This window comes from Gymnoscopelus braueri (genome assembly GCF_963280865.1).
Source record: "Gymnoscopelus braueri genome assembly, chromosome: 21".
NCBI classification, from domain to species: Eukaryota; Metazoa; Chordata; class Actinopteri; order Myctophiformes; family Myctophidae; genus Gymnoscopelus; species Gymnoscopelus braueri.
The window spans coordinates 23,146,436-23,169,010 of record NC_137623.1 but is presented as its reverse complement, the minus strand read 5'-3'; the positions used below and the strand labels follow the sequence as shown (position 1 = coordinate 23,169,010).

Genomic DNA, 22,575 nt, shown 5'->3' with positions numbered 1-22,575 from the left:
TGCCTGAGCTCTATGAGAAATATACATTGCACAAAGTGACAGTGTTACATTCAATTTAGGAATTATACTTAAAAAGAAAAGAAACCTTTCCCTCAAACTTGTTACATATCCTCTTAATGTTGGCTCAAACTTCAACTAACAGTAACATTATACTCATAAACAATGCAATAAAACCCAGAGAAATATCACGTCAATAATTTTGTTGTCAGCATTTGTTGTGTTAGTTGTCGATGTTGACATTAAAACTGTGTGTTTGTTTATACTGTGTGTATATGCTCACAGTACACACACAAGTACGCATACATACGCAAAAGACACACAGTCAGCCATCTCAGTGAGTCAGCTTTGCATTTGCGGCTCCTAATGTGTACGCGCCACAATTAAGTTATACGGTGCCGTTGGTTATTCATAAAGCTCACACGTGTCCTGCATGTGGCAAGCTAATGGCCGTGAGTGGAAAACTAAGGAACAGACATGGGAATGGGGAGCCAAGAGAGTTTGTACAGGGGGAGAATAAATCATTATGGGCCCAGTGATGGTGACAGCATTTTTCCCTCTGTCTTGGGGGAAGAAAACAGTGCGCTGAACTTCTAACCCCGGATTCTGAAATCATTTTTAGCTGCAGTTGACAGTCGGTAACCGGCGCTTGACAGCAAGCTCCCGAAGCCTGGTGACACTTTCCTGTGTCTCAGCGGGACCCTCCAGTGATCCAGCCCCTCTGCAAAGGTGATCGGCTGTTGTGCTGTTTTTTTTTTTCAACCTTCTCCTATACCACCCATTTCTCAGTTCTTGTTGGCTTGTTTGCATCATGCTACACTCAAATTACTCAAAGGTCAAAGGCCACAGTGGTATTCCCTTTGTTATTGATTCTTTAGGGGTACAGTAAATCATAGGTATTCCTATACTGTAGTGGGGGAAAAAAAGAAAAGGGAATTCGAGTAACGTAGGCAAGATTTACTGATGAACATTTTTGTGAACTAAGAATTTCATGTGCACCTTCCGTGAAAACTTTATGAAAACAAGTTTTTGCAGCAACATCTGTCAAAATAAAATAAATAAAAAAGTGTTTGTGTTTTTTTTGCCAATCTCAGCCCTTCTGCAACAACAAGGCAGGCATTAATTTGAAACGGAGGATCACGTTACAGTATGTGTAACAAGTTTTGTTCTCACAAAACCAGCGTGAGTGCCAGTCCCGGAGCTGGGTCTGAGGAGACGGTGCCTCGCTGAAGCCTTGTGTTGCCTCCAAACAGCTGTGGTGCCTCTTTTGTGTTATTTGGAGGGCCTGTTGCCCCGGCTCTATTCAGGGCATTCACACCAGTCTCACTCACTTCTCACTCCCAGGGTTCCTCCTCGCAGGTCATAAATTAAATCTGAGAGAGGCATGAGGCTCCGTGAGTGGTGCAAAGTAACTAAGTACAAATACTCAAGTACTGTACTTTCAAGTACAATTTTGAGGTACTTTTACTATACTCGAGTATGTCCATTTTTCAATACGTCATACTTCAGAGGCAAATATTGTACTTTTTACTCCACTACAACTATTTGACAGCTTTAGGCTACTAGTTACTTGTAATACTAATCTAAATATTCAAAGTATCAGAATCAGAAGTTGATTCTGATTCTGAATATTTAGATTATTATCACAAAACATTAACCAATACATACACAATTAAGCCCTATTTCATATAATATTTCATTCTTCGGAATTTGGAATACAGGACTTTAACTTGTTATTTCTACATTGTGTATATTGTTACTTCTTACACAGCTGGGGGTCAGGCAGGACCCTTACAGTATTTCTGTTCATTTTTGCATGTAACCCACTAAGAAATAGTGTGGAAGGCAAACAAGTTCCACAAGCTGCCTTTCGTTGCTGTTGTTAATACTTTCCGTTAGTTAAATATTAATAAATCTCACAGACAGACTTAACCACTTTCAACCATGGTGTCCCTAGTTTTGGCATGTCATTTATAGGAGAACATTTAGCAAAACGTAAGAAAACGATAAAAAATTCACCACGGCACGTTGTCAGCTTGTGGATCTGCTATTTTAGGACACTGTTATACAAATGAAGCATACAATAGGGCAGTGGTTCCCAAACTTTTTAGCTCAGGACCCAAAAGAGAAATTAGACGTTTTCCCGGGACCTAAACTATAGTGAAAATATCAGATCTACAAGCTCACAGCGCGGCGCGAAGCAACGCGCTGCGAGCTTGTAGATCTGCTATTTTCACTACTTCTTAATCGTTGTTTTTTTGTTTTTTTAGAGAAATTATTTCTTTTTTTTTTCAATCTTTTGAAATGTATATATTTTTTTTTATGTAGGAAACAAAAAAAAAGGGGATATTTACTCGCGACCCATTAAAGATTGGTCTGCGACCCAAACATGGGTCCCAACCCACTGTTTGGGAAACAGCATTCATTTATGAAAAAAAATGAAAAAACAAACAAACAGGGAAATGGGGAAATATGGAGATACAAGGTTTCAGCCCGACAATGACGATTTGAGAGACATAAAGCTGCTGATGGGAGGTTTTTAGCTCTCCACCGTGAAGACGAGTTGTGCGGGTTGTGAGTTGAGGATGGAGCATTTTTTGGGTTCAGCCACTTGGGGCCACACTGCTGTTGACACTATATGTTATTTTAATGATCGTCGTTGGCATAGTGGTTAATGTGGCCACAACCCAGGGCTCTGTGAGGGTGTGTGTGTGTGTGTGTGTGGGTGTAAGAGTGTGCAGTGACAGATAGAAGAAGAGAGTCAGTGGGGGATGGGGGGGGGGTAGTCGGGGGGGTCACAATATGGTTACGCTGACAGGACTGGGATAACTCACACCGCCTTCCTTGTCAAAGCAGGGGCTGCTGCTACACTGGAAGAGAAAACCAGCCAATATACTGGACGCAAATTGCAGACAGCATCGATATATACATACACACATATGACTATTATAGCCAACAACATAACACAGACTTCTGTGTTGAAGTGTTGGTTTTCTTGTCTTCATTTGCCTACAAACCCTCTCCTACAGTAGGACATCTAGATGATGTCACTATTCACATAGCCAATGAATATGCATTGTGATGGACACTTACAACACCCAACATACATACTGTGACAATGACTTGATGGCGCGAATAGAGGGGGGATATTACACAGCTCAGTGGCTCATATTGCTGTCGCTATTATCCCTTTGTGATATAGAATGATCAAAATTATGAAATATCATGCAACGCATGTGGGATCTATTCATTGCTATCATAGGAAGAAAAGAAGGAGAGAAAAAACGCTCTCATTGAAAAACGGTTAAATGGCTTTGCGTGAGGCTGTGTATGGAACCATATGGACGCTTCCACATCTCCCCGTTTTATACTTGCTTCTTTTGACATCAATAACGCCTCGGCATCCAGTGGAGTCTGGAACACATCCAAAACAATTATAAAGTTGCCGTGGAAACTGAGGTCCTGTGCCAGGGTGAGGCATACTGTCTCTGCTCAGATAACCACATGGAAAGTCACAGCAAACAAAGCACATGACAGGGGTGCAGAAATAGGAGATTTTTTTTTAAAGAAAGAAAAAAGAGGGATGGAAGGAGGTAAGGGAGGGGTAGAGGTGAAGAGACGAAATGACAAACCCATCAAGAGTGGCAAATTTGGAAATGGGCAGAGGATGAACGCGTAGAGGGTAAATTTGCACATTTTCATGAATGTGAATGTGCGTGCACGTGAGAGTGCGTGTGCATTGTTTGGGCATGTGTGTGTGTGTGTGTGTGTGTGTGTGTGTGTGTGTGTGTGTGTGTGTGTGTGTGTGTGTGTGTGTGTCTGTGTACATTGTCTGTGTGTGCATGTGTGCAGTATTGTGTGCAGTATTGTGTGTGTGTGTGTGTGTGTGTGTGTGTGTGTGTGTGTGTGTGTGTGTGTGTGTGTGTGTGTGTGTGTGTGTGTGTGTGTGTGTGTACATTGTCTGTGTGTGCATGTGTGCAGTATTGTGTGTGTGTGTGTGTGTGTGTGTGTGTGTGTGTGTGTGTGTGCGTGTGTGCGTGTGCGTGTGTGTGTGTGTGTGTGCCTGTGTATGAGTGTGTGCGAGTGTGAGAGAGATTTCTCTTTTAACTATTTTGTGGAACCCAGATGACTTTAAAAGAATAGTGAACCAAGAAAAGTGGTCATTTGCAAGGCCTATTCCCCCAGACCCTATTAGCAAAGGGCTAATGGGTATTTTTTAGGGTCAGGGGTTAGAGTCCGGGTTAGGGGTAGAATTAAAAGTTAGGTTAAGGTTGTGATTAAAAAAATTTAATCGTGTGTGCATGTGTGTACACATGCAGTTGGCTGCACAGCTGTGTCTGCATTACTCCTGGATGAGACGTGGGATTTTGTGTGTGGTACACTGGGACTGGAGTAATGTATTGCAACCTTATGCTAAGCTAATGAACAGGAGGATGAAAGCGGTGTAATGGAGGCATTTTTACATTCATCTTTAGGGCTGCTCATTATGCGCCGGATATGACAACCTAGTTAAGGGTGCACGAAAGATTACCCATGTGGGTAAAGAGCACAACCTTCACGCACACCACAAACACACTGGGAGATAGTAGAACAGATAGGAATGGCAGAGGCTAAATAAAACACACACACGCAGACACACACACACACACACACACACACACACACACACACACACACACACACACACACACACACACACACACACACACAGTACACACAGTACACACGTCCTTGGTGGGAGGACCTACACAGTACATATCCTCAGCATTCATTTAAGTGTAAAAATTTGACATTTACAGGTCGATTTGGGGGAACTTTTACACTCGCCGAGTTAAATTAACACTGAGAATTTCACTACGCAGGCCAGGCTCAGATAGAGAGACAAATCAAACAGGGTTTTCAAAGACCCCTGGCCGTCTGGGGTGTTTATTCAGATGGAGCCGGAGAACGCCCCCATTTCAGTGTTATTGCATCAGTTTGTTTTGATCTGGACGATGACGAACATGAGTTTCATCGTTTGATCAGCTATAGGAGGATCACAAGTTGAACTTGATTCTGAGCTGCTTTCTCGCTCCGTTTAAGTAAACTGAACTAAAACCATGCAGTGGCGGAAGAAGTAGGCTACTCCAAAATGTTTTACTCGAGTAAAAACAAAAAAGCAATACCACAATATACAAATACTCCGTAAAAAGCCCTGTATTCAAACTTTAACTTGAGTAAAAGAACAAAAGTATAAGCATCAACAAATACTGAAAGTAAAAGTACTCTTTAGTTTCAACATTTGACTACTAGATCATTCAAAAATAGCCGATCTACAAGCTCATTCGACGCATTGTGCATGAGCTTGTAGGTCGGCTATTTTTTTAAGAGCCAAAGTATAAATAGGGCTTAATTGGTTCATGCATGTTTTGTAATAATAATCTAAGTCTGCAAAGTAAGTAGTAATAATTGCAGTGGAATAAAAAGTACAACATTTGCCTCTGAGATGTAGTGGAGTAAAAAAAACGGACATACTCAAAATTGGACTTAAGTACAGTAGGCCTACTTAGTTAGTTACTGTATACGACTAAACCCTAGCCAAAATTATACAAAAGAAATATCAGGAGGATGAGCACACTTTGTGTATTTTCTTTCCAGCTGCAGCATGCATGCAGTAGGGTCTTTAAGTCTCATTAATGTTTGCGCTGTGTGCACCTACAGTAAGGACATATTACTGGATATGGCGACAGTAAATTCTTGGCAATGTCAGGTCACCACAAGCAATGCCTGTAACATGAATCAATTAAAAGACGTTTTTAGTCGTCTCTGCCTGAGGTGTCAGCAAATCTGTGTGAGAGTTATCATTTGTTCTCATTAGTGTGTCTAAGAGAAATCAGTAGCGCATGAGGAAATCAGGTAATTTGTATTCGCAAATAAGGATGCTCGACCCAACATCGTGTCATTTGTAAGAGCGTTGTGTGTGTGTGTGTGTGTGTGTGTGTGTGTGTGTGCGCGCGCACGTGCATGCGTGCACTCATGTGTGAGTGTATGTTTGTGTGTATCTGTGTGTGTTTTAAAGGAAGAACATCCCTGTTGAAGAATCCATTTCTTTTCCCCCTTTCTTTTACAGTAAGAAACAATTTGTTAGTCTTGGACTTTGCAACATTAGCTCAATAGTGCTCCCCAGTGGTTAAGACATATATTAACCTAACACAAATCATAACCTGTAGACAGTGCAGAGATAATGTTCTGTTTTCCTGCTGAGATAGTCTTTAATGTACCGTAGCTCAACATATTATTTCAAAGAACGTACTATGAGAACAAAAACATAGAAGTGAACTAAACATAATAAATTAAGGAACAGTACAGAAGTAAAGAATGAGAGCTACTTATTAACAAAGAATGTATAACTATGCTTTGAGCTGAAATTAATTTGTTTTTAAACATTGTCTAGCAATGTCATTACACACAATAGCAACACACATACAAACAATACTAATACTAATAATATACAATAAACTGTTGGCTTTGACATCTGATTTGGGTATTGGAGGCAGAACAAGGCCCAGCACTTTGGGGGGTTCACTCATTTAGAATATCAGTAAAGTAGTCATAGTAATTATGACTAACATGTATCTTAATGTGAACATGTATTTGGTGTATTGTAATGGGGGGAAGGGGGGGTTAAAGCTCAACGTACTGTATATGTTACAGGTAAATTGGCATTCCAGGTAAATTGGAAAAGAAGCGCTTGTTTTCACCGCCCCCCAAGCAATTCTGTAGAACCAACGCTAGAGGGCAATGCAAGCCAGACATGAGTCCCACACCACACATGCACACATGCACACACGCACAAACGAGCACGCACACACGCACACACGCACGCGCGCACACACACACACACACACACACACACACACACACACACACACGCGAACAGCCTTATTCCATGCAGTTGAAGCACAAGGGGGCGAGCCTGAGGAGGCGGGGCTGGCGGGCTATGTTAGCTCAGTGAGTGGCAGTTGGGGCAAACCATAGAGGGGCAAACGCAGTCCCCACAACATCATTTACGATTCTGTGCCTATCGGTACATAACTCGGACGACGCTTAGTCGACTAGCAGACCATCGGCCGGTCGGCGCGGGCACTCGCGCTCGGGCGCGCCTCCTTGGCCTCAAGGTCTGCTGAGTCGGCGCCTTGGTCCAAAACTATACTATTATCTGCGAAAAAAAGTAGTCCGCGGTTGTTTGAAAAAGTAATGTCCCAAGCGAGAGTCAAACCCAGACTCTGTATATCCATGTTGTCGTCCTTGTCGTCCTCGCATCGCAGCCCCGCCCCGAGCCTAAAAACAAGCGCTCCACTTCCAATTTACCTGGAATGCCAATTTACCTGTGACATATATATCAAGGACATTCACCACCCCAGCCACGAACTGTTCATCCCGCTACTACAACCGTGGCCAGGCAAGGAGGTCTACCTCAGTATCACGGCCACCAGGTTTCTGAACAGCTTCCACCCGGCTACCATCAGACTTTATTCTTTATTCGGATACCCACCAGCTTCCGCTGATGTGGTCACTAGTCTTCCTGGGTCCACATAAAACATCACAACATAGAACAACATACAATATACATACAAACTAGAAAAGTGCTCCTCGGAGCACAGGTCTCCGCCAGACCAGGTTGCTTACCTAGGGGCCGCAAACTTTGGTCATAGCCACTTGGAATGGGATCTGAAAAATCTTATGTATACATGTTGATCACATGAACCCAGAGATAATGTGTACCTGAAAGAAAGACAGAACAAACATGCAGCCAAAATGGCCAGCAGTTGCCCTTCTCAAAGCTGTCTGTGGTTGCAATACAAACATGTGTTAACTTCACTCTGTCTCTCTCCCCTGCGACCGTCCCTTTCCCACCTGATCGCTGTAACTTTGGCAACACCCCTAGTCACTGCGTCACATTCCAGGCGGATAGCACTGCCTAGGCGCTGGAACTGCCTGGGGGGGGGGGGGGATAATTTATGACTGTCCACGTAACTCGAATTGCGCTGATTCGGCTGAATCGGACTTCGTAAACTTCCGCACAGCAACTCGCTTGACAGCGACTCGCTTGCGGTGCTTCTCGTGACTCAAGTCCGCTTCAGACAGCGCGCTTTCGTCGTATTTTTTTTTTGCCTAAATGCTTCCTAACTTAAGCGGGCCGTGGTGATAGACGTGGCTCCACCGGATCACTGTAAGCTTTATTGGCAGAGAAAACATATGTTTACATATGAAGAAAAAGAGTCACAAAGAAGAAAAATCTTACGAAACAATACAATTTGTGCATTTTATGTCAGAAATAGTGATACTGTACATCAGGAAAGGTTAGTTTGGTATAAACTTTTGAAAGTTGACAGCAGTATTCCAATGTTTTGCATTCACTTGGTACAAAACCTGTAAACAGTGCAGGGATACAATGATTTGTAGCCCTAAAGGTGGTTGTTTTTCAGAAGACATTCTTAAACAGCTCACAAATCTCGCTGCTGTGTTTGCACATTGTTGTACTTCACTCAACAGATATGGGATTTTTTTTTGTCATAGTCATGTTTTCAAACTCTTTGGGTGATTATAATATTCTCTCTCTCTCTCTCTCTCTCTCTCTCTCTCTCTCTCTCTCTCTCTCTCTCTCTCTCTCTCTCTCTCTCTCTCTCTCTCTCTCTCTCTCTCTCTCTCTCTCTCTCTCTCTCTCTCTCTCTCTCTCTCTCTCTCTCTCTCTCTCTCTCTCTCTCTCTCTCTCTCTCTCTCTCTCTCTCTCTCTCTCTCTCTCTCCCCCCCTCCAGAGTGAGTCTGTTGTTTCTTTGTTGTCTCCGCCAGGCCGAAAGGCATGGCGAGAGAGTATGTTTTCGCCCCTGTCCGTCCGTCCGTCCGTGTGTCCGTGTGTCCGTCCGTGTGTCCTGTCTGTGTGTCCTGTCTGTGTGTTACCACCAAATCTCAGGCACCGTTGGCCCGGTCGCTGCGAAACTGTGCACACACACTCCCTGGATGCCAATTCAGAACCTCTGCCTCAAATTTTTCACATAGGCCTGTCATAGCGCCACCAGGAGGCCGTTTGTGCAAAACCCATTTTTCCCCATTACTCCTACAGTTTTTAACCAAACCTCATGCAAATCGGTACACAGTATCTCTATAGTCATGTGATCAACCCTGATCTGTCCGATTTCCCATATTCCATCCTCATTGGCTAAGGTTACCATCCAAAGTTTGCAGGATTGGTCCGTTTTGAACAAACTGCCTCAAATCATGAACGCAGCTTGCCATTTCCATAAAATTGCACACGCACATTCCCACTAGGCCGAGGAAGAAATGGCACTTAAAACTTTTCACATCAGCCTCATGGTGGCGCTATAACAGGCCGATTTGCATTTTTAACTATAACTGCACCGATCTGCGTGAAACTTTGCACGCCTACTCCCTAGAGGCCAAGGAAAAACATCTGCACTGCATTTTTCACATCTGCTTTTTACAGCGCCACCAGGAGGCCGACTTATGTCAAATACATTTTTGGATATTAATCCTTCAGATTTTATCCAAACATCACGCACATCGGTACAATGTATCTCTATAGTCATGTGATCAAGACGCATCTGTCAGATATTTCATATTCCATCCTGATTGGCTAAGGTTGACTTCCAAAGTTTGCAGGATTGGTCCGTTTTGAACAAAATGTCTGAAATCATGAACGTGGCGTGCGATTTCCGTGAAAATTTGCACGCACATTCCCAGTAGGCCGAGGAAGAAATGCCACCCTTTTCACATTGGCCTATTATAGCGCCACCAGGAGGCCACAATAACTTACCTGACCTGGCGGAGACCTGTGCTCCGAGGAGCACTTTTTCTAGTTTTTCATGCTTTTATAAGTTGCATTGATTGATTGATAACATTGATTGAATACTTTAACAGTTTGCAAATAGTACAGTAGTAGGATTATACAATGATGCTAAAAGGATATTGTTACTCACTAGTGTTTAATCTATGCTGTTGGTAGCGAGGGTTGTGGCTGCTTCGCGGGCTGTCAGCGTCATGGAATTCACAACTGAAGCTGGCCTTACACTAGGATTTTTTAAATCTTAAACAATTTTGAAATCTGATAGCATCACACACTACAGGATAATCTTATAAGATTATATTATCAGATAATCTTAAACATGCACACACTACACAATTTTAAAATAATAGGGCGTCACAGGATTCTATCCAGATTCTTGGGCTTGCCTGAACCACGGTCTATCAAATAAAATAACACTTTACATTACGGACATACAAACCTGGAACTCTTCAGAGGAAATGTATGGAAATAGTAAGAGTATAAATGGTGACACAGTCACTGACAGCCATGAAGTGGACTCAAACAAATCCAGAAAGAAGAAGAAAAAGAAGAAGTACTGTTCAGATGATTGCAATGGGGAAATGACACCAATTATTCCCACTGAGGAAGAATTGAAGCTTGAAGACAATGGAACTGCAGGCCAAACACAGATAATAAAGAGGAAACATAAAAAGAGTCAAAAGAATAACGACAATGGAGAAATGGGTGACATCACAACACCTACAGCTGAGAGTGAGAGTGTAGTAGAGAAGGTTTTGTCAAAGAGAAAAAAAGACATATCATGTGGTGGATTTCAGGTTGGCCACTACACTGATTAAAATGCTGATGGGACTCAACTTCAGATAACATGGATGCAGAAAAAGGTGATCTTTTTGGTCTTTGGTATATTAGTTCAATGCTTGAGGTAACCAGAGAGTAGGTTGTTGGCTGCTGCTACCTTTTGTTTAAGGTGGTGTACATCCTCAATATCTTATTACAAACCTACTAATGTAACAGTTGTTACAATAGTCATCAGTGGATGTAGAGTACTTTATTTGTCATTGATTATTTGCTGTGATGAATGTATCTCATCCACTCTCTTTTGTCTCTTTCAAACAGCACATTTTGTGACCCAGCACAGGGCAGATTTGATTCAAAAAGTTTCCACAGTCATGGCTATAGTAGAGAGTTTAGGAACCTTTGTCCATCCAGAGATCTATGCCGAGATTCACGCTGAGAGGACAAGCAGGGGCCAAATGAGGATACTATATCTTAAGTTGGTAGATTCAGGTGGACCAGTCGTCAAAGCAGCATTTTATGAAGCCCTTAAAGAACACCAACCGCACCTGTTGGAGGACCATGGTAAGATCAGATGTACTTACTTAAAAGGATCCCTGGCTAATAAGCATTATGTGCCTTAATACATTATAATTGTCCTCTATAACTAAAAATAAAAACACCTTAAATAATGTCTTTATTTTATAAATAGTTAATCTTTTACTAAGGGGGACAATGACGTCGCAAGTTGATGATGTCATTTGTCCATGTGTGGTCCAGAAATAAACAATCGTACTTAACCTAAACATAACTAAAACACAACTTAATACTTCCTAAGGTTAAAGGTAGGGTTTTCTTTGGTTAAAATAAGTGTTTAATAACATATTCGGATAGTATTGATATATGTGTTTTTTCAGTAACAGGAGTCTCCATGTCTCTCCAGCTCTTCATTAAACAGAAAATGCATTTTCAGGTCAGGAGGATAACAATTTTACTGTCTGAGTTAGAGAACTCAGACAGGATACCGTTTAAACAAGTGCAATTGAAAGTGATGACACAAAGAAATGAGCAAACAAAATTGGAACTGGAACACAATAATAATGAAGCTGATAAATGGGTACTTTCTCCTGATTAGCTGCAATTTTGTCACAATTTTGTCACCTGAAAATGTATTTTCTGTTTATCAAAGAGCTGGAGAGACGGGGAGAGCCCTTTTACTGAACAAACTCTCGAGCAATGATTACTATCAGAATATAGCTTTAACATTTTAACAAAAAGCATTTTGTTTTAACCAAAAACATTATCACTTACCATACCTTAATATAAACAATATTTTAAATACATTTTCATTTGCACATGCATACATTCCATAGGGCTGGACCACACATGTATGCATGCATGTGGGTCAAAGTCTTATACGTTTTTTTTCTGATTAAATGTTATTCCTTCAGCAATAACAATTATGGCCCTATGAACTATTATTTACTGTTTGTAGCATGTTTTGTCTTTTTATAATTTGTGAATGAATTGGGCCTGTGAAATGTAGTTGAATCAGTTGAGTTACTAATTACTGATTAGTGATTACTGGTATGGTTTGCCTCACCTGCTTAAAAGTCATGTATGCTACAGGTGAAGGGGAAGTTCAGCTTTGCTTGGGGCTAGAAGGTAACAACACCAGGGGAGAGCTACCAGGGCCCTTAGACAGAAAGGGCATTGCCTGTGTTGCAGTTTCTTAAATCTTGGTTTGTAGTTTTTCCTGAGTTTATTCCTTATTTCCTACTTTTTGGAACCTTGCTTTTGGCCAGCCTTATTTTTATTTTTATTTTGTCGCCGGCTTGCACTGTTAATCTTTTGGGAGGTAAATAAAATACCCCAAAACTGTATTTGTGGACCTGTCAATTCTTTTGGAGCCCTGAGCCATCGGCCAAAATTTCAAAATTTCAAAATCCATACTTAATTAAGGCTGAAAAAATGAGAAAAAAGAGGACTCATTCTAACATAAAGTGTTACTTTGGTGCTTTGGTCAACTTAACATCAGTGTTCAACGGTAGTTCTAATGACCATCGATAATGACAAGAGTCCCATTGCAAGGATGTCATGTCCACTCACAGAGCTCACATTGTCCTGCTCTCCCTATGCAGGCCCCGTACCTCCATCTTATGCAGACCCTGTATGTCCATCACAACCCTCAGCCCCAGCTGCTGACCTGCACCCTGAATCTGATGGTGAGTTATGAAAGAGTCATTAGTGTATGTGCGTGCGTGCGTGCGTGCGTGCGTGCGTGCGTGCGTGCGAGCGTGTATGCGTCTCCATTTGTCTGGAGCCAATCTTACAAACCGTTGGTTTCTATGAGCTCACAACTGAGATGTAAGTAAGTAAATAAATAAATAACTAGAAAAAGTGCTCCTCGGAGCACAGGTCTCCGCCAGGTCAGGTAGGTTATTGTGGCCTCCTGGTGGCGCTATAATAGGCCAATGTGAAAAGGGTGGCATTTCTTCCTCTGCCTAGTGGGAATGTGCATGCATTCATGATTTGAGGCATTTTGTTCCAAAAATGTGTTTTGCTAAAGTAGACCTGCTGGTGGCGCTATAACAGGGCAATGTGAAAAGGGTGGCATTTCTTCCGCGGCCTAGTGGGAATGTGCGTGCACATTTTCAGGCAAATCGCATGCCGCGTTCATGATTTGAGACATTTTGTTCAAAACGGACCAATCCTGCAAACTTTGGAAGCCAACCTTAGCCAATCAGGATGGAATATGAAATATCGGACAGATGCGTCTTGATCACATGACTATAGAGATACTGTGTACCAATTTGCGTGATGTTTGGATAAAATCTGAAGGATTAATATCCAAAAATGTATTTGACATAAGTCGGCCTCCTGGTGGCGCTGTAAAAAGCAGATGTGAAAAATGCAGTGCAGATGTTTTTCCTTGGCTTCTAGGGAGTGTGCGTGCAAAGTTTCACGCAGATCGGTGCAGTTATAGTTAAAAATGCAAATCGGCCTGTTATAGCGCCACCATGAGGCTGATTTGAAAAGTTTCTAACTGCTAACACACAGACAGGACGGACACACACACACACACGGACACACACACACACACACACACACACGGACGGACGGACAGGGGGCAAAACATACTCTCTCGCCATGCCTTTCGGCCTGGCGGAGACAATAACAACTGACACTTGTCAGTCTAAACCTAAACCTAGACGGTTGAACAAGGCCTGAACACCACCTTTTCTGTTTTTTCCATGTTGGATAACCTCCCTTCATTTGGTTGTTCCCCTACGCCAACTACTTTCCTTTGTGGAACTACCATGTGAATGTTTGACCTGTGAAGTTATTGCCTCATGCAGACTACCTTCTTATATGGATCTGCCGTTGTGCTGCTACTTTTTACACCTTATGTCTAACCTGTTGCCTGTACCTGCTGCTATGTGGACCGATGCATTGCCACTGCTTTTTTATGCTACGTGTATACAGTATGTAGATAGATTTTTTATTTTAGATGTTACTTTGACAGTTTTTCTCCTTGCTCCCCCTCTCTCTGCCCCTCCCTCTTTTTTCTCTCTTTCCTGGAAACAACAAAATGTGAGCGTGGGCTCTCATTTTAAACAAGCTTAGTGCTTTATGAGCCTTCCAGTTTAGTAGACCTTGTATTGTGAATTTGTACTTCTATGTACTGTTGTTCTCATGTCTTACTAAATAAAGTACATCAATCAATCAATCAACGATGGAGGAGCTTGAGCAAAAAAAACACTGATTTACACCGTTCAACCTGTGATGAGACAATAAAACTGATTCTGAACTCACTGCTGTCACTTTGAGCTCTCCTGAGCTTGCTATAGCAAAACAATTATAATGATGGTCTCATAAAATGTCCCTGGTAGATCCCACAAATGAGATTAGACGTGAACTACAAATACAGCACATTAACTTGTCTTCGCCTATCAAGAATTCTGTGGAGAATCGACATTTTCATTTCATGTCATTTTAGAAACACTGTATGCTTCTACGAAAATGGGCCACACTATGCCTCCTTAACAAGGAACAAGTAAGGTCTCCTTAGATAGCATAACGCTGAAAAGTGAGGGTAATATTGTCCTTACGAAGGTAACCGGAAGGCTCGCCCCAAAACACACTCACCCCCATTTTGTCCCTGGACCGCTCGCCCCCCAGCTGTCCTTGGATTCTTGGATATATTTTAATGAGGTTAAGGATAGGAATAAGGTTAGGGTTAGGCATAGTTTTACTGAGGTTAGAATTAGGAATAAGGTTAGGTTTAGGCATAGTTTTACTGAGGCTACATTTAGGCATGTTATGTGAGCCTCTACCTTAATTGTAGCCTACTATCGCACAGTGCACACTACAGTCCTTCTGCAATATAGCAAATGTTCAAAAATGTTGAACATTTCTCTACTGTTATGTATGTTGTCACGTTATGCATTCTGTCCTTGCACAGTGTATGACATACATAACATTCATTTTGTAAAGACAGTTTCAGCATTTTCCTTCTGTGATTTCCAAGCAAGATGTCAATCTATGAATGTTGGATATAATATAAGTACATAATAGAGCAGCATGTTATGGTTCAACCAGGGCTGGACTGGGACATAAATTTGGCCCTGACTTTTGGCCCAGACCGGCCCACCACAACCGGGAAGTGGGAAGCGAGCGCACAGACGTAAATCCCTCCCACTACATTTGATTGGGTAAAGCGCTCCTCCTCCTGATCTGAAGGCACGCCCACTTGTAGGCCGACAGATTCAGTAGCGCAGCTCTGAATCTGTTCTTGAGAGATTAGGTACATACAAACGCACATGTCCTTAATACCATCACATTTACTGAAAAGCCTCCCTCCATGTTCTGGAGCCTTGAGTAAAACTAGAAAAGGTGCTCCTCGGAGCACTGCCAGACCCCTAGTGGTTGAAATCTGAATGGCCGGACTTCGCATGACGTGTGAGAGGAAAAGAGGGACAGACCGACCGACCGACCGACCGACCGACCGACAAAGCCTCATGTAGGCCGACCCCCTGGGTCTGGCAAATATATATAATAATAATAATACAATGTATATATATATATATATATATTTAAAGATTTGCACACATTTCATGATTTTCTTACAAAAATAGCAGATCTACAAGCTCATAGGTGCCAAGTTTGGTGCGGGATCAGAGCAACGGTGCACCTCGTAGGTCCTCATGTCCTCACCTCGCAGGTCCTCTAGGCCAGTGATTCTCAACCTGTGGGTGGGGACCCCCAGGGGGGTCCACAAATGATTTTAGAGGGGGTCCCCAGATGACAGTGAAGTGACAATTTAAGGACTTTTAAAACTCTTTTTAATACCTTAACAAGACCAAGAGACCTGGTTCTGCCAGACCCAGACTTCACATGACGTGTCAGCCTGTGTCTATGCCCATGTATGGACAAAAGGGGGACAGACTTTTATGGCTGGGGCCTAAGGACAAAGTGACCAAAACCATGTATGGAGAAAACAGGTACAAAACATGCCCATGTATGGACGAAAGGGGGACAGACTTTTATGGCTGGGGCCCAAGGACAAAGTGACCAAAACCTGTTTTTTGCCCATGTATGGAGAAAACAGGTACAAAACATGCCCATGTATGGACGAAAGGGGGACAGACTTTTATGGCTGGGGCCTAAGGACAAAGTGACCATGCCCATGTATGGAGAAAACAGGTACAAAGCCTCATGTAAGCCAGACCCCCTGGGTCCGGCAAAAAAAATAAAGAAAAGAAAGAAAGAAAACAAGACCAGGAGACCTGGTTCTGCCAGACCCAGACTTCACATGACGTGTCAGCCTGTGTCTATGCCCATGTATGGACGAAAGGGGGACAGACTTTTATGGCTGGGGCCGGAGGACAAAGTGACAGACTTTGTATGTATGGACAGACTTTTTTGGGGGACAGATTTTTTTTTGGCTGGGGCCGGAGGACAAAGTGACAGACATTTTTTTGGCTGGGGCCGGAGGACAAAGTGACCATGCCCATGTATGGACGAAACAGGTACAAAGCCTCATGTAAGCCCGACCCCTTGGGTCTGGCAAAAAGACCATTACTGCATCAAAAGTAATCAACAAACTATACCATAAAAACTGGTCAAACATTGGCCAAATTGTTAAATAATGTAAGAAAGAGGGAAACAATTTGAAAATAGCAGATCTGCAAGCTCGCAACGCCTCGCGCCTCACGTACTTGAGTAAATGTACTTAGTTACTTCACACCACTGTAAGGGACACACCTTATTTTTGGGGGATTCAATCAATGACAGTTTAAACAGCTCACATACTCTTACAATAAATCCAAGGAATCTCTGTATGTACGTACGTACGTCCACGTATCATTCGGCACACGTGCCGCAGACGACCCGAGGGACTGCAGTGCCCGGTGTCGATTCGGTCGGAAAAACAGTGGTCCAGAACCGCCAGAAAAGGCCCTGACCGTGGCCCAAATTAGCCAACCCCAGCCTAAGCTTGATTTAGCAAATCCCCCAAACCTGCCATTTGATTACTTAGTCAGTTTACTTTTCACAGACAGTTTGCACTCTATTACACTGATAACATCAGGGATTTCCATATATGGGCATGTTGGAGCTTGCAACATATACGGAGATAACTGACATATCTGATATTGTGGACTCCATATTTGGGCATGTCTGACATACATGTGTGTGCAAATATGGATATGTCTGATTAATATTGTCACATCACCGGCATGGCACTGTAGCCGATGATATAAAAGGCACAAGTAATCTCGGGGAAGATTGTCGGAAATTTCCGACAATCTCCAAGACTCAACTATTCGACACAGAACTCTTCAAGACTATATAATCTGCAAGACTCAACCTTCAAGACCCTCGATCAAGGAGAGAGAGTTCAGCACCTTCTGTACTAACCATACGGTCCTGATATTCTGGTGTTTCTATAGAGTCCTTTCCACTTATTCTCTTCCAGCCTCTGCTACCGCGTCATCTTGTGAACCACGTGGGTTGGATATCTGGGTTTAAGTTCTGATTGGACACCACTGTGGTGGGTCTTGGCCTAGGCTTAGATAACCGGCCGAGGTTTGATATTTTTCACACTGTCTGCTGTGGGTCAACTGTGAGTCAACAGTTATCTGTCTCTTGTATTGGCTAACCCAACCGATTGGCTTTGTAGGATTGGCCTAACCTTACGTGACATTTGTGCCACTGAAGCAATATAAGTACACATTCGGACTTCAGTTGTTTTGTAAACATAATTTCATCTCTCTCCGCAGAAAGGCTTGGCAGAGATAGTCTAATTTAATTTAGGACTCCAGTGTTGTTCAGAGTGAGACTTTACAATTCCAACTTGGTTTATATAATAGTGTGAGAAATGTTCTGCTGGTCGGTGCATCTGCATGGAGAGCCAAGACCAGGCGGTCAGGCTGTTGCAGTGGAGCACAAGGTGTACTACTTTGTAAAGGTCTGTGATGGCAAAATGGCTCAGATTGGTGTCCATGTTTTAAACACAGTGTCTTTGCGTTGGAGGAAGTTGCCTCCAGTGACAACTGGGGGAGAACATCCCCTTGAGGTTCCCACCACGCTTCAGGGCTACAGAGCTGTGCTGATAGAACATATCATCTACATCTCGGGAGGTTTTCCTCACTGCAACGTGCTTTATGCATTTGATGTCGACAACCACAGATGGTTCAAACCCATGGTGTCAGGGACTGTTCCAGAGGGGAAGAGCTTCCACTCAGCCTGTGTCTTGGGGAAGGTCATGTATATTTATGGAGGATACACCCAACATTATAGTTGCACTAATAACATCTACAAGTTGGACACCACCACAATGGTTTGGACTTTAATTAACACCAGAGGCACTCCACCAACTGCTTCATTTTATCACTCTTCCACCATCATCGGGACAAAGATGTTTGTATTTCGGGGCGCTGGCTACTACAACAACATCAGAGTGTTTGACACAGAGACAAACTGCTGGCTGAACACACCTTCTGCACAGCTTCTTCCAGAAGGACGCTGTGGTCATTCAGCCTTTACCTACAATGGAGAGCTGTACATATATGGTGGCAGCAACCACCCTGAGTACTGCAAGGATCTGTGGAGTTTCAATCCAGAGACCTTCTCCTGGAAGAAGGTTAAGCCCATGGGGAAAGGACCGGGTCCAATGTGTGGTATGTGCAGTTGCATAGTGGGAGATCGTATCATCCTCTTTGGGGGACACAACGGTAACACTGCACGTACTGATGTCCTGTCTATCCTAAACTTGAGTCCTAGTCTGAAGACGTTATGTAAGCTAGCAGTTATTCAGTACGGTCTGGAGCAGTCTGAACTCCCACACAACATCAGGTGGGAACTGGCAGCCATGACTACCGACAGAAAATAATCTGTCCTCTACGAAAGACTATAGACTATTCAAGGCTATTGTCATGGCAGACCCCTGAGCTTGTATATCTGATATGTTTTAATAGCCAAATAAATCTAAACAGACAAACATCAGGATTAAAAGGATTAAAAAAAAGGATAAAAGAAAAAAAGTGTAGTTTCAGTGTGATTTGCAGAGATATGGGTTTATTTTTGGAGAATTTTGACTTGGAGACATCCAGGGTTAGATTTGTAAAAACAAGACCAGGAGACCTGGTTCTGCCAGACCCAGAATAGATTCCTAGTACGTAACACACCACTTTATAGGTGAAAAGCATACGTCACGCTAAGCTTGGCCAATCAAAAAGAGGGACATGTAAGCACCATATATGGACAAAAACGTTGAACCGGGAGGAAAAGAGGGACAGACAAAGCCTCATGTAGGCCTGACCCCCTGGGTCTGGCAAAAAGACCAGGAGACCTGGTTCTGCCAGACCCAGAATAAATTCCTAGTACGTAACACACCTACAAACCACTTTATAAGTTGAAATCTGAAGATCAGAGCACTACGTCACGCTAAGCTTGGCCAATCGAAAAGACCTGAAAAGCCTCCCTCCTGAAAAGCCTCCCTCCATGTTCTGGAGCCTTGAGTAAAACTAGAAAAGGTGCTCCTCGGAGCACTGCCAGACCCCTAGTGGTTGAAATCTGAATGGCCGGACTTCGCATGACGTGTGAGAGGAAAAGAGGGACAGACCGACCGACCGACCGACCGACCGACCGACAAAGCCTCATGTAGGCCGACCCCCTGGGTCTGGCAAATATATATAATAATAATAATACAATGTATATATATATATATATATTTAAAGATTTGCACACATTTCATGATTTTCTTACAAAAATAGCAGATCTACAAGCTCATAGGTGCCAAGTTTGGTGCGGGATCAGAGCAACGGTGCACCTCGTAGGTCCTCATGTCCTCACCTCGCAGGTCCTCTAGGCCAGTGATTCTCAACCTGTGGGTGGGGACCCCCAGGGGGGTCCACAAATGATTTTAGAGGGGGTCCCCAGATGACAGTGAAGTGACAATTTAAGGACTTTTAAAACTCTTTGTAATACCTTAACAAGACCAAGAGACCTGGTTCTGCCAGACCCAGACTTCACATGACGTGTCAGCCTGTGTCTATGCCCATGTATGGACAAAAGGGGGACAGACTTTTATGGCTGGGGCCTAAGGACAAAGTGACCAAAACCTGTTTTTTGCCCATGTATGGAGAAAACAGGTACAAAACATGCCCATGTATGGACGAAAGGGGGACAGACTTTTATGGCTGGGGCCCAAGGACAAAGTGACCAAAACCTGTTTTTTGCCCATGTATGGAGAAAACAGGTACAAAACATGCCCATGTATGGACGAAAGGGGGACAGACTTTTATGGCTGGGGCCTAAGGACAAAGTGACCATGCCCATGTATGGAGAAAACAGGTACAAAGCCTCATGTAAGCCAGACCCCCTGGGTCCGGCAAAAAAAATAAAGAAAAGAAAGAAAGAAAACAAGACCAGGAGACCTGGTTCTGCCAGACCCAGACTTCACATGACGTGTCAGCCTGTGTCTATGCCCATGTATGGACGAAAGGGGGACAGACTTTTATGGCTGGGGCCGGAGGACAAAGTGACAGACTTTGTATGTATGGACAGACTTTTTTGGGGGACAGATTTTTTTTTGGCTGGGGCCGGAGGACAAAGTGACAGACATTTTTTTGGCTGGGGCCGGAGGACAAAGTGACCATGCCCATGTATGGACGAAACAGGTACAAAGCCTCATGTAAGCCCGACCCCTTGGGTCTGGCAAAAAGACCATTACTGCATCAAAAGTAATCAACAAACTATACCATAAAAACTGGTCAAACATTGGCCAAATTGTTAAATAATGTAAGAAAGAGGGAAACAATTTGAAAATAGCAGATCTGCAAGCTCGCAACGCCTCGCGCCTCACGTACTTGAGTAAATGTACTTAGTTACTTCACACCACTGTAAGGGACACACCTTATTTTTGGGGGATTCAATCAATGACAGTTTAAACAGCTCACATACTCTTACAATAAATCCAAGGAATCTCTGTATGTACGTACGTACGTCCACGTATCATTCGGCACACGTGCCGCAGACGACCCGAGGGACTGCAGTGCCCGGTGTCGATTCGGTCGGAAAAACAGTGGTCCAGAACCGCCAGAAAAGGCCCTGACCGTGGCCCAAATTAGCCAACCCCAGCCTAAGCTTGATTTAGCAAATCCCCCAAACCTGCCATTTGATTACTTAGTCAGTTTACTTTTCACAGACAGTTTGCACTCTATTACACTGATAACATCAGGGATTTCCATATATGGGCATGTTGGAGCTTGCAACATATACGGAGATAACTGACATATCTGATATTGTGGACTCCATATTTGGGCATGTCTGACATACATGTGTGTGCAAATATGGATATGTCTGATTAATATTGTCACATCACCGGCATGGCACTGTAGCCGATGATATAAAAGGCACAAGTAATCTCGGGGAAGATTGTCGGAAATTTCCGACAATCTCCAAGACTCAACTATTCGACACAGAACTCTTCAAGACTATATAATCTGCAAGACTCAACCTTCAAGACCCTCGATCAAGGAGAGAGAGTTCAGCACCTTCTGTACTAACCATACGGTCCTGATATTCTGGTGTTTCTATAGAGTCCTTTCCACTTATTCTCTTCCAGCCTCTGCTACCGCGTCATCTTGTGAACCACGTGGGTTGGATATCTGGGTTTAAGTTCTGATTGGACACCACTGTGGTGGGTCTTGGCCTAGGCTTAGATAACCGGCCGAGGTTTGATATTTTTCACACTGTCTGCTGTGGGTCAACTGTGAGTCAACAGTTATCTGTCTCTTGTATTGGCTAACCCAACCGATTGGCTTTGTAGGATTGGCCTAACCTTACGTGACATTTGTGCCACTGAAGCAATATAAGTACACATTCGGACTTCAGTTGTTTTGTAAACATAATTTCATCTCTCTCCGCAGAAAGGCTTGGCAGAGATAGTCTAATTTAATTTAGGACTCCAGTGTTGTTCAGAGTGAGACTTTACAATTCCAACTTGGTTTATATAATAGTGTGAGAAATGTTCTGCTGGTCGGTGCATCTGCATGGAGAGCCAAGACCAGGCGGTCAGGCTGTTGCAGTGGAGCACAAGGTGTACTACTTTGTAAAGGTCTGTGATGGCAAAATGGCTCAGATTGGTGTCCATGTTTTAAACACAGTGTCTTTGCGTTGGAGGAAGTTGCCTCCAGTGACAACTGGGGGAGAACATCCCCTTGAGGTTCCCACCACGCTTCAGGGCTACAGAGCTGTGCTGATAGAACATATCATCTACATCTCGGGAGGTTTTCCTCACTGCAACGTGCTTTATGCATTTGATGTCGACAACCACAGATGGTTCAAACCCATGGTGTCAGGGACTGTTCCAGAGGGGAAGAGCTTCCACTCAGCCTGTGTCTTGGGGAAGGTCATGTATATTTATGGAGGATACACCCAACATTATAGTTGCACTAATAACATCTACAAGT

At 43.2% G+C, this 22,575-nt stretch overlaps 1 protein-coding gene across 2 annotated transcripts in view; it reads left to right on the top strand.

Moving 5' to 3' along the window:
• Positions 1–10,655: 10,655 nt before the first annotated feature.
• Positions 10,656–22,575, top strand: part of LOC308076788 (phospholipid scramblase 2) — a 34,536-nt gene continuing 22,616 nt past the window's right edge. For both annotated transcript variants that reach the window (XM_080417268.1, XM_080417267.1), the window contains exons 1-3: positions 10,656–10,704; positions 10,940–11,182; positions 12,739–12,822. In XM_080417268.1, the coding sequence (XP_080273394.1) occupies positions 10,689–10,704; positions 10,940–11,182; positions 12,739–12,822 (343 nt within the window). In that variant the 5' untranslated portion in view covers positions 10,656–10,688. The remainder of the gene's footprint in view (positions 10,705–10,939; positions 11,183–12,738; positions 12,823–22,575) is intronic.